The sequence below is a fragment of the Canis aureus genome, chromosome 14, assembly GCF_053574225.1.
Source record: "Canis aureus isolate CA01 chromosome 14, VMU_Caureus_v.1.0, whole genome shotgun sequence".
Taxonomy (NCBI): domain Eukaryota; kingdom Metazoa; phylum Chordata; class Mammalia; order Carnivora; family Canidae; genus Canis; species Canis aureus.
This window is the reverse complement of record NC_135624.1, coordinates 32,451,388-32,464,114: the sequence shown is the minus strand read 5'-3', so window position 1 is coordinate 32,464,114 and position 12,727 is coordinate 32,451,388. Positions and strand designations below refer to the sequence as shown.

Here is a 12,727-nt window from a genome sequence, read left to right as displayed (position 1 = left end):
ATATATATACATATATGTATATATATTTATATATAAATCCACAGGAATTCTTTTGACACATATAACCCACTATATATATATATATTCCTGTGGATTTATATATATATATATATATGCCTAACGAAACATCTCCGCAGTCCCAGAATGTTGCTGACAGACTATGAAATTTTAAAATAAAGCAATCAACCAATAAGGACAGCGAAGGAAAGGCAACTGCACTAAAATCAGATTCACAGCGCAGTATTTCTCACTCCTACCAGACGCAATGCCCGAATTTGCAATAAATATTTTTGCAGCATCTCCCTTTACTGTCCTGAAATGGAATTCACTGATTCTAAGCTACTTGCTCACATATAAATTTTAAGGCAGCTATAACGTCCTGCGGCTTGAGTATATAGGAGAAATAAAAGGTAAGTAACTGAGAATCAGGTAATATATTTTGATCTGTAATCATGTGTTTTAATATTCTAATATATAGTTAAATGATATATATTTCAATATTTGATACCAAAAGAATGTTTTGAACTAAAAGTAAAAACAAATGAACGCCTCCACTAATTTCTGAAGCCTCCCAGCTGGGGTGGACCCACGGAGAGCCTGCCACCAGGCCCCGTTCCCCACTAGAGGATGGGGAGCCAAGACCCAGAGCCCCCAGCAGGCCAGCACCCGAGCTTCTGAGGTGCCAGCTCCGGAGATCCCTGCACAGACCCTCCCTTGACTTCAGCTCCAGGGCTGAGCACTTTTAGGAAGTAGACACAGGTTTTGGTATCATGAGAATCAACGGCAACCACATCCCGCCTGCCCCTCCTGTGTCCCCTCCCACCACCACTCTTCTGGTGCCTTGGGAGTCCTCCTCAGCCTGAGCAAAGGAAGTGATGAGCATCACCCCTGCCACCAGCCCAGGGAGCCCCTCCAGGGGTCACAACTTACTCTCACAGGCCAGCTGGCTCCCGGCCACGCGGGTCCCAGGCACCTCCTCTCCACTGTCCAGGACACACCAGCAGCTGCCCTGGGCCAGGTCACACTGCACGGGGGAAAATCCTCCGTCCTCTGCCCTGCAGGCTGGGCTATAGCCTGAGCTGGCTCTCCTGGAGAGGGTCCCACTCGAGAGCTCTTCACAGAGGCTCGGGCCTGGACACAAAGACAAGCCAAATGGGCCTTGGCCCACATACCTGCCACCACCCACCGCTCCCAACTGCTACCCAGCACCACCTGCTGCCACCACCTGCAGGGCCTTCCAGGCTCTGGGGCTGTCTCCCCACTGGGTGAGGTGTTGGACTAGGACAGGGCCAAGACGGGGCCTTGGTCAGATCCCCACACCCCCTCCACACACACACACACACACACACACACACACACACACACGCACGTACTGCTTTCAAGGAGCTTAGTCTTTAAGGAGATTTAACAGTATACGATGGAATTATAGCTGAGCATGAGAAGGGGACCACAGACGTTATGCAGGGTAGTCTGCGAGCCTGCAGAAAAGCACTGCACTTGGAAGGGAGGCCATGAAGACGTCCTGGAAGACCTGGTGCGTGGTCTGAGTAGGAATTAGGCCGGGGCAGGGGAGGGGGGTGGACACGTAGTGCAGGTGGCTGAGCTCAGAGGGTTGTGGGGGAAAAGTGTCCTCCTTCTGGAAAAGTCTGACTATAGTTTATAACACCTGGGTCCCAAGAGCAAGAGATGGGAGAAAGAAGAGAAGCCAAGGAAGGTGCAGGAGCCAGAAACCCAGGGGCCGATGAGCCACAGGGAGCCGCTTGTCCCTAAGGATCCCAGGGATGCAGAGGAGGGACATCAGCACATTTGCACTTTAGGGACATCCTCTGGACGTCACCATGGAAACCACAGGGCAGGGCCAGGCTGGAGGCCAGGGACCAGGCGGCACAGCTAGCGCCCCCGAGAAAGTCCCAGCACCAGGCTGGTCCAGGCTTCTTGGCTACAGAGCACGGCCCACCCCCTGCCACGTGTGTTTCTCTCGAGAATCCCCGGGGTGAGGGAACACGGCCCCTCTTGCACGGTCAGGGTAGAGGCCCCCACTGCCCGGGGAGACGCGGAGCTGGGACCTGGAGCTGGTGCTCACGGCAGGTGTTGGGGCAGGGGGAGGGGGAGGCAGGTACTCACACGGGGCACTGCTGTCCGTGCCGGGGGGCCTGCCCGCCCCCGAGCCTGGGTCCACACACCAGGTGCCCCCCTCTGACTCCTGCCGCCGGGCAAACTCTCCTGTCTGAGACAAAGCCAAGGCCACGTCACTCCAGGGAAGATGCTCTTGCAGCCCATGCAGGTCAGTGGACAGACATCCAGAACGTCCCTTTCGAAACCACTGGTGATGGCTTCTCCAGAAAGAGAGAGGTCAAGTGGGGAAGACGCAATCCTGCTCCAGACCCTTGACATCCCTTCTTTGAACTGGTGGTTACCACGACCCCATGAGACCAGGCCCACAGTTATCTCCTTTCAGGGTGCGGGAAACTGAGCATCAGAGAGGGGTCATGTCAGAGCAACATCCCATAGGCAGAGAAGCAGAGCCGGGCTGGGACTAAACCCGTACGGCCCCAGAGCCCAGCCACCATCCTGAACCAAGGTCCCCCCCGTTCCAGAGATGATTTTCCACAAGCACCTTGAGAAGAGAGGGGGTCTGGAACAAATGTAACAGAGAATAAAGAAATCAGGGGAAGGCCCAGATCATATCTGGTTGGGTCTTCCTCTCCCAAGCTGTCCTGGGACCAGCTGGGGAGCACTGTGCAAGGCCCTTCTATTCACTGGGACTCAGTTTCTCAACTAAAAATAAAAGGAGGATGGGACACCTGGGTGGCTCAGCAGTTAAGCATCTGCCTTTGGCTCAGGTCGTGATCCTGGAGAAAAAAAAAAAAAAGAGGAGATAGGACTAGATTGATGCTTGCACACACTCCTTCTAGGAGCTCTTGATGGTAGAGAAATGTCATTTCTCCCACATCTGGCAGAAAATCAGCTGCCTACCAGCTTCCTGGCTGTCCCTGAATGCTTCCCTGAGCTTCTGCTTGCCACCTTTTTTTTTAAGATTTTTCTTTATTCATTCATGAGAGACACCGAGAGGCAGAGACATAGGCAGAGGGAGAAGCAGGCTCCCTGCCAAGGGCCAATGTGGGCCCTGATCCCAGGACTCCGGGGATCACGCCCTGAGCTGAAGGCAGACACTCAACCACTGACCCACCCGGGCATCCCTGGCTACTTTTCATTTCATTCTCTGCTGTGCTTTGTCCACGGGCAAGAAATGACTGTAATAACACCTGATATTCACAGAGAACATAACCATGGGGCCACTCTGTGCCAATCACCCCCATGCCCAGAGTGTCACTTAGTCCCTAGGAGGTGGGGACCCTACTGTCCCCCATTCTACAGAGAGAGGCCCAGAGAGAGGTGCCTGTGGTTGTTGAATAGCTTGTAAGCTATACAGGCAAGATTCAAACCCAAGCGAAGGATGAAGAAAATTTTACAGAATAAAGGCTTAACATTGAGAACGTTCCAGTCACTAACTTAACTTTTCCTAGGGACTTGGGTCAAAGGCACAGCCATCCAGTTGGATCAGTAGAAGGTGTGGGTCCTGTTCCCCAACCCCTGGGGCCTCCACAGGAGGCAGGGTGAGAAACCACCCAATCAGAGCCTGCTCCGAATTGCTTCTCCCTCCGTCAGAAGCTGTGGTTGCTACCTCTCCTTCTGCATGGGCTGACCCTGGTACCCAGGATTGGAGCAGAATAGAAATTCCAGCAGGAGGAGGTTGTTACCCAAGATGAAAAGCTAAATAATCTAATTTCTCTATGAAGCTCAGTAGCTGCTGGGATCCGTGTCCACATGCCAAACAGCAACAACAATAAAAAATAATAATAAGGAAACTTCTGCTCATTGACTTGTAGTCTGAGGAACTTCTACAAGGCTGATTTCATCTGGCTTCCAGAAACCCCCCGGGGGGCTGAGTAGAGGCTGCCATCATCCGGCAAGGAAGTGGTTAAGACTCCAGCAAGAATCCTTTTTCTCGGGGAGCTTCACATCAGTTCCTGTGCTCATCCAGCCAACTGAGAAGGGCAATATTATGTCTTCCATTTATAAGAAGAAACAGATACGATGGGCACAGCAATGCAGCCAAGATGACTTTAGGTAAAAGCACAGCAACAACTACAAAAATGCAGATGCTTTGCAGACAGTTTTCATGGGAGGTATTTCCTTGGGGCCCCAAAGCAATCCTAGCAGTAGGCAGGATAAAAACACGCCCCAGTCTTAGGACAAAATAAAGCAAAGTGGAGCACAGAGAAGGTAGGTAAATTGGGATCCCTGGGTGGCGCAGCGGTTTAGCCCCTGCCTTTGGCCCAGGGCACGATCCTGGAGACCCGGGATCGAATCCCACATCGGGCTCCCGGTGCATGGAGCCTGCTTCTCCCTCTGCCTGTGTCTCTGCCTCTCTCTCTCTCTCTCTCTCTCTCTCTCTCTCTCTCTCTGTGACTATCATAAATAAATAAAAAATTAAAAAAAAAAAAAAGAAGGTAGGTAAATTGCCCCAGGTCACACAGCCAGGGGCCGCAGGGTGAAGACAAAAGCCCAGGCCTAGAACTACCTGTGAGTTTTTAACTAAAACAAGTCTACTGAAAATGAGAAAACTCATCCTCGATGTGTGGGAGAAAGCTCTGACTCCCATCATCTCAAACCTTCAGAGCCTTACCTCTAAGCAGGTTGGGATGAACAGGTCTTTTGGAGACGGGTTTCCCTGGGATCCAGCCTGTTTCCAGCTGGAAAGCAGCCCACTGGCTCGAGATTTCTCACAGGCAGTGGGGCCTGAGAGAGAGAGAGAAGCTCTGAACTGACTGGCTGTGCATGCCAGGCCGGGGGCGTCCGAGCCCTGCACCGGCGTAGATGGAGTGCTGGAACCTCGGCGGAGAAGTGGGCCATGGTTCAGGGACAGAGACCCTTGTGGGGCAGGGTCATCCTTGAGATATGAAGTGGACCACTGAGGACATGGGTCTGAGCCCCAGGAGAGAGGCTGGCCTCTAGGGCACTTGTGGGACGGTTGTCAGACTGGCAGCCTGCAGAAATGGACAAAGGTGCCCTGGGGGCAGGTGGGAAGGGGACTCCGGGCTCTTCATCATCGGGGAGTCTTTCCACCCAGGAAGCTGGGTGCACAGACCAGGCAGAGCCAAGACCATGAGAGTCTTCCCAGCTTGGGGATATGGGAAAATGTGGCCTGGCTGCCCTCGGGGGCTAGTCTGAGGGCACTCGGGGGCTGACCCACGAGCATCCCTAGGCTGGGTAACAGCTGTCACCGCCGGCCTAGAGTGCCCACCACCTGGTTCGGCGGGATTGCTCCTCCGGCCTCACTTACACCGCAGGATCCGTGGGGAGCGGGCAGTCAGCGAGGCAGGGACGTACTCTCCCTTGCCGTCCACGCACCAGCAGTACCCTAGGACAGAGCCAGGGGTCAGAAGTTCAGGAAGTGCACTGAGGCACGTGCCCCCAGGTGTCTCACCCACAACTTTCCTTCTATGCATTCGTAGCAGTGCCAGCAAGCCCCCCTTCCATTCCCCCCTGCCCACCACTGTCCACAGTCACACACCCCGATCCATCCAGCAGTGACCCACTTGACCTTCAGGCTGGTAGGTCCCAACTCCCATCATACAGATGGGAAAACCAAAGTCCACTAAGGGATTTGCCACCAGATGCCAAAGAGGGGCCTAGAGTCCAGCTCACTGGTCCCAGTGCAGAGTCCTCTGCTCCAAATGAAAAGGGAGGTGTCACTCCACGCTCTCCCCCTGGGTGCCCATCCCCGCTCACCTGTCCTGGCATGGCACTGCACAGGCTCCCAGCCTCCCCACACGTCGCACTGGGGCACGTAGGGGACAGGCCGCAGAAGCGCAGATGTCCGTGTGGAATCCCCCAGGAGAAAGCCGCGTCTCTGATAGAAGTCAAGGGCTGGAGGTGGGAGAGAGGGGAGCAGAAATGTGAACCCCCAACCTGGAAGGGCCTCGGCCGTGTGGGCTCTGTTGCTGACAAGGACCACACATGGCCTTGTGCTGACATAAGGGGGCCTTCTTTTTGATGTGACAAATATTGTTAAATAGGACAGAGAGTCCTTAACAGTGGAAAGGCACTCACCAGGTTGTCCTTTTTTTTTTTTTTTTTTTAAGATTTTATTTATTTATTCATGAGAGACACAGAGAGAAGCAGAGACACGAGCAGAGGGAGAAGCAGGCTCCCTGCAGGGAGTCTGATGGGAGACTCGATCCCAGGACCCTGGGATCACACCCTGAGCCAAAGGCAGATGCTCAACCACTGAGCCACCCAGGCGTCTCACATCAGATTGTCCTTTAAAAACAAAAAATATAGGCCACAGTTCAAAGGAGTCACTGCTGTCCTCTTGCAAATCACTTTCATATGGAGCCGATTAGGTAAGCGACGTGTCCTCAGGCCCGTGAGACGGTGGTGATCACAGATGGCATTTATTCAACATTCACTACGAACATGCCAAGCACAATCTAAATATGTTTTAGCTAAATGAATCCTCACAGCAACCCTCTATGAGAGGTTCTCTCATCCCACTCGACAAGTGGTAAACTGAGGTGCAGGTGTGGGGCATAGCTTACCCCAGGCTCACAGGGGGAAGTGGGGCAGGCTAAGTGACTCCCAAGGGGTACCCCTGCCATCAAATGGCACCATCCTCAGTGCTCAGAGTCCCCTGCCCTGCCTGGCTTCCCCCCGCCGCACTCCCCACTATTGATATACTAGATATCGTACCTGTTACTGGGGCTCACAGCTCCCTACCCTAAGCTGATTTGTCCCTAGCACCATCTTCCTCCTAAGAGGCCAAGAACTGTCCCCTAGAGCCTTTCTAAAGTCGGTGCCTTCTCAACCTCCCCTCACTCCTGCTGGTACTCAGGATGGATGGGGAGGGAGGGGGGTGCAGCCACAGGGTCACTTTGGGGCAGCCCCGTGAGCCATGGCCGGCCTCACATTGGAGCACATCTTCCCCACTTACCTTCTGAGAAAGGGGCTCATGGCTCCCAAGAGGAGACACCAGCAGCCTATGGTCAGAACCCCTCGAAGAGACCAGGACCCAGAAAGTGGCCTGGTGTGTGGGACACAACTCATGAAGCTGACAAGCCTCTGCCTGAATCCTGACATGGCACCTCTTGGTTGTCATGAGTGATCTTAGCGGTTATGAGCAAGTGGGCCTTAGTTTCCCCATCGATGAAATGGCTTGAATACTTCCCCAACAAGATAACTGTCACATTTATATCAAAATAACTTGAGCTCCAGGCTCATGCCAAGCAGAGCTGTGTAAAAGGACTCCCAAGCCCCTCCCTCACCCTCCTTAGGTCCGAGGACACTGCTACCATGTGTTGTTGGCCAAAGACACCCTGTGATCCTTCAAATCTTTTGGTCCTGGGCTCTCAGTCCCCAGACTCTGCGGGACCTGGAGGTCTACACACAAAGAGCTTCCTCTCCTCTGCAAGATTAGAGATGCCTCCTCTCATCCCAAAGGATTCCAGAGAAATGAGCTCCCCTGGTCCTTCTCTGTGGACCCTTCCTCTTTTCACTACCGCCTCAGACATGCAAAATCAGAGTGCACTGCTAGTTGAGGGGTGAACTTCCTCAACTTGATTTCTGAAGAAAAATGCCATCATGCCGTTCAAAGAATCCATCTCTACAGCACCGACAAGGGCTTCTCCCCTTCTTCTAAAATCTCCCTAACCAGTGCTCACAACTGCAGGAGCATCAGTCCCATGTGTCCCTCTGATGATATCCAAGCTTGCCCAGGGATAACAAAATTGGAATATAACTGGTTTCTTGCCAAAAGCAGAAATCTTCTTTTAAAAAAAGGTGGGGGGCGGGGGACACCTGGGTGGCTCAGCGGTTGAGCGTCTGCTTCTGGCTCAGGGCGTGATCCCAGGATCTGGGATCAAGTCCTACATGAGGCTCCCTGTGAGGAGCCTGCTTCTCCCTCTGCCTGTGTCTCTGCCTCTCTCTCTCTCTGTCTCTCATAAATAAATAAATCTTAAAAAAAAAAAAAAAGCAGAAATCCCTGAGTCTCTGAGGAACAGAGACAAAAAGTGTCTGGGCGTAGGGGAGGGGAGGGGTGGGAAGAGAAAGGAAGTGGGGACAGAAGAAACAAGAAGCGTGGCTTAGCCACATTCGCCAGGCTCCATTCACCATGCTATCTGTCAGGCATGGTGCTGGGCCCCATGGGATATAAAGATGAGCAAGACATGGTGTCTCATGTTCCAAAAGAGTCAACTGCATGCAGAGACACAAAAAACAAAGATGGCATTTGGGAGATTCTCACTGGGGTTCACAGAGCAAAGACCCCTGAGTCCCCCTCCCCAGGCAGCAGTAGCAGACATCCCTGGGGGGAAAAGCAGGGAGGCCCTGGCCTGCAGGAGTAAGGGGCTCTCATCTTGGCACAGATGTCATCAGAGGGGGCACTGCTTTACTGTTGTGTGACCTAAGCCCAAGGAACCCCAGACAAGGGATCTGCTGAGATCATCAGACAGGGAATTGGGGAACTCGGGATGCTCGCAGTAGAGGACGTCACTGCCCAGTTGGTGTGGTGTCAGTGAGAGACCTGGGAGAGACATCAGACCTTCCTGCCACAGAGGCCATGGGTGGCGGAGGAAGAATGGGGGCTCTGAGATGAGACAGCCCCAGCTCTGGGCACCAGGGATCAGAGGCCCAGGTCCCCAACCATCCAGGCTCTGCTAGCTCTGAACTGGGTTACCTTGGGCATGTGATTGAACCCCAGTCTCTGTGTCTGAAAAGAATCACAGATGGTGAGTGTGGCACTGCTCTCATGGAAGAAATGGAGCAGGAAATGCCAAGGCCTGGTCATCCCCTGAGCACCGTCGGGGCTTGGCCGGGGGCGGGTTTCAAGTAACGTCGAGCTGCTATCATGGGCTAGAGCACTGTCGGCTCTCTGAGCACGATGCTCCTGCAGGTGGCTTACCACGCTCTCTGGGTTACTGTCACGTTTAGAGGAGACCGCGTGTGGAAGGGGCCCGAAACCCAGTAGTTTCTCTGTAATAAAGGTTCCGCTCCTTTTTCCCCAGTGGAAGTAGGGGGAAGCTTCAGAACGGGCCATGACCATTTTGGGCTGGGTCCCCTCACATTCTAGCCAGAATATCTGGCTGCATGGTGGGCTGCCGGTACCATCTTCAATATGAAGGACCTGCCCCCCAGCAGCTGTGCTGGTGGACTTGTGAATATACTGGAGAGGTGCCATCTTCGACTGGCACCCAAAACCCCCTTGTCTGTTCTTCCCCAGGGACCCACCAACCTGGGAAACCAAGGCCACAAAGTCCTGAGGAGGACTGGAGAGCAACTGAACTCCAGCCCTTGCTTCCCCAACGAGATGGAACAAGAAACCAGATGTGCGTGACACTCACTAGACTGAGCTGCCAAACGAAGGGCATAATCGCCTCCACTCAGAAACTTCTCTGAGAAAGTCTCCCGGGATGGAGAGAGTCGAGGAAGGGAGAGCTCCTCATCCGTCAGCCAGATTCCTTTGGCCGCTAGGAAACTCTCTCCCAGAGGGAACCAAGAACTGTTGGAAGCCAGGACGATCTCTTCTGTTTCCTTAAGGAACTGCAGGACACGAAGCTTCACCTCCTCACAAGAACCAGGACCTAGGGGAATAAAGACAACACGGCTGGACACTTCGCCCTCTCTGAAGGGTATGCACATATGTGCATGCACACGTGTTTGCCACAGCTGTTTCCTTCACCCAGCCCTTTTTACAGCCTGGAATGTTCCTTCTGTCTCATCTCTACAATTTCACTCATTCAACATTTACAGAGGACCTGCTATGTAAGGAGATGAGCAAAAGCTATGTCTGTGCCACACCAAACATTATCCCAAGCACATTTATACAAATAATCTAATTTAATCTATGCAATACCCAATAAGATAGTATTCTTATCTGTGTGTTACAGATGAGAAACTGAGGCATGGAGAAGTCATATAACTTAAAGTCAGGTAGCTAAAGTCCTAGCTAGCAAGTAGTTGATTCAAAATTCTAGTCTAGTCAGTATGACTCTAGAACTAGAGATCCTAACCAGCTGCCTTCAACGGAAGGATGGATGGATGGATGGACGGATGGATGGCTAGATGGATGGGGGAGTGGATAAGCAGATGGATGGATGGATATCAAAAGTTGAAGGGAAGCACTGTAGGTTAGAGAATTATTCTTGCAAAGAGAAGAGAGCATGGCTCTAAGAACATGGATTTAAATGTCAACTTGATCACTAATTAGCTGTGTAATTTTGGATAATGTGCTTAGCTCTTCTGAGCTTCAGTCTTATGATCTGTGAAATGGGGATGACTGGGGCATCTTCTTCATAAGGTTTTTATAATTATTCTATGAGGTGTTGCAGCTGAAGAACTTGGCACAGTGTATGGCACATGTTATCTTTGAAAATGTCACTGTTAACTAAAGTCATACTGGCCATATTTATTCACGACCAATCACTTTGTGAATTCAACAGTGAATGTGTTCAATGAGTTCTTTTGACAGCATGGAATCAGCAGAAACCCCCGACTTCTGGAGTTCGAAGACATTACTGCTTTCTGTGGATGTTCTTGATCAAATGATCTATTTTACCAATGCCAAGGATTGGGAATCCCTGAAGCAAAAACCCCTATTTAGAAATCTATGCTTGCTCTCCATTTCTTCCATAGTAGAATGAAAATTCTGTAATTGGACATTGAAGATTGTTTTTTTAACAGGTAAGACCTCTTAAAATCTGGTCCAAATTTACCTTTACCTTCTTCTTCCATCACTCCCTCCCCAAACCCTCCTTCCTACCACACTGACCTTTCCCATGAATGGAATGGGAATGACCTTGATCATTTCCAACACAGCAGACCCTTTTTCAGCTACCCCGACTTGGCACATACTATTTCCTCTATGAGGAAGGGCCTGCCATCCATGTTTGGCTGGGCAAACATCCTTCACAATCCAGAAGCTGATGCCATGCAAATCTTTATCCAACTCCCCAACCAGTGAGTAGCCCCAATCTCTAGGCATATCTTCCATTGGTCTCCTATGTTCATAGCCCTAGCATTTCTGTTTATTATTTACATGATGACATGTCAGGTACCCCTACTGGTCTCTGAGCCCCTGTAGAGCAGACCCCATGCCTTTTTTACGACTATCTTCCCATCATACAGCACAGTGTTTACAGTAGTTGTCCATAGTTGCATATTAAATAAAGAAAGCAGGGTTTCAAACAGACTGGAGATTATGATATGGACAGGAGCTGACCTCATGCCCCCAGAGGCAGGAGCCCCCTGCCCTGTTTATGGATAGGAAATTACCGGTCACATCATTATTTATGGTCATTTGTATTATTCGGCCATTTAGGAAGGACATTCTATGCACCAGACCTGGCACTTTACATCAATTACCTTTTACAAGGCTCACAATAAACTTTGAGGGAGTTATTCAACCTAACGCAGACCTTACTGATTAAACCAAAATGGTGACTCTGGCCACAAAATAGTAGGTGGTAGAAACAGGGCTGAAGTCCCTAGTAGAACTAGCACTGTGTCCTCCAGGCCAGTCCTTCTCAAGCTTTAGGGAGCACCAGAGCCTCCTGGGGAGCTTGGAGAGATGCAGGTGTCAATTCAGCAGGTTGGGTCCAAGATTCCAAATTTCTAACAACTTCCTGAAATGATGCTAATATTGCTGAACCACACCTAGGGTGCCAAAGCTCCTAACCCCTGGTCATCAAACCCTTTGGATAACATGCCCCATCAATAAGAGAGTTTGAGTGTATGCCCCCAAAATATGCCTATTTCTTATGTGGAAAGTGAATACAAGCATGACTATAATAATATACTAGGTACAGTTTGCTCAGCTGTCCTAGCTGTTAAAAATATGTAATTGCAAAATCAAAACCAGACCTTTAGAAGGAAAAGATAAAACACTGCCTACAGGTGGAAACTCTAATACTTGCTTCCCAGCGGATTGTCATGTGCCCCCGGGTGGTCTACTCTCCATGCCTCTTGGTATTCCCCATGGGAACGGCCAGCAGACTTTAAGCCTAGTTCAAATGCTTTGCCCTGCACTCAGGCCAGGGCGAGCAAACCTAGATACTAAAGTTACAAGGTGCTTTTGTTCTCAGCAATCTGGGCCTCAAAAATTGGATGCACAGAGGACTAGATTCAGTCTTAAAGCATCTGAAATTATAGGAATGTCCTCGTGTAAGAGACCTGACCATTGGTATAGAGAATCTCAAAAAAAAATGAATGCGGCTTTTTAGACAACAGGCATGCCGATGTCAATGTGTTCACTTGGAGGGTCAGCCTGTTACTGGGACTTGGCACTTCAATGGAGAATCCTAACTGGGGGAAGCAGGAGTCTCCAGGCATTGGATATGCCCAGGGTATTATTGTTTTCAACACATGTTCCTATGATGCAACATTCTAAAATTTCACTCGCTGCTGAAGCCTAAACTTTGGCAAATGTCAAAATCATCTGATTAATGTTAACGTTATCTGGAAAGGTGTGGACAGCGTTGAACATTGCAAAGAATGGATTGAGAGATTTCTTTGGACTTGAACAGCTGTAATATTAACCATAATATTAGCAACGTCTATTTAGAGAGATTCTCATATGATAATAAGTGTTGAATCTGTCTCATTATTCATTCAAGCTGCCAGCATGGCCACTTGGTAAGAAGACATTTTAATTTAAAGACAGTCAGCCTCA

The 12,727-nt window shown here is 50.6% G+C and overlaps 1 protein-coding gene across 2 annotated transcripts in view; it reads right to left on the bottom strand.

Moving 5' to 3' along the window:
- Positions 1-12,727, bottom strand: part of TG (thyroglobulin) — a 249,030-nt gene that overhangs the window by 214,799 nt on the left and 21,504 nt on the right. For both annotated transcript variants that reach the window (XM_077847310.1, XM_077847311.1), the window contains exons 11-16: positions 9,402-9,641; positions 5,797-5,934; positions 5,348-5,425; positions 4,691-4,803; positions 2,125-2,227; positions 931-1,131 (exon numbers count right to left, since the gene is read on the bottom strand). In XM_077847310.1, coding sequence (XP_077703436.1) covers positions 931-1,131; positions 2,125-2,227; positions 4,691-4,803; positions 5,348-5,425; positions 5,797-5,934; positions 9,402-9,641 — 873 coding nt within the window. The remainder of the gene's footprint in view (positions 1-930; positions 1,132-2,124; positions 2,228-4,690; positions 4,804-5,347; positions 5,426-5,796; positions 5,935-9,401; positions 9,642-12,727) is intronic.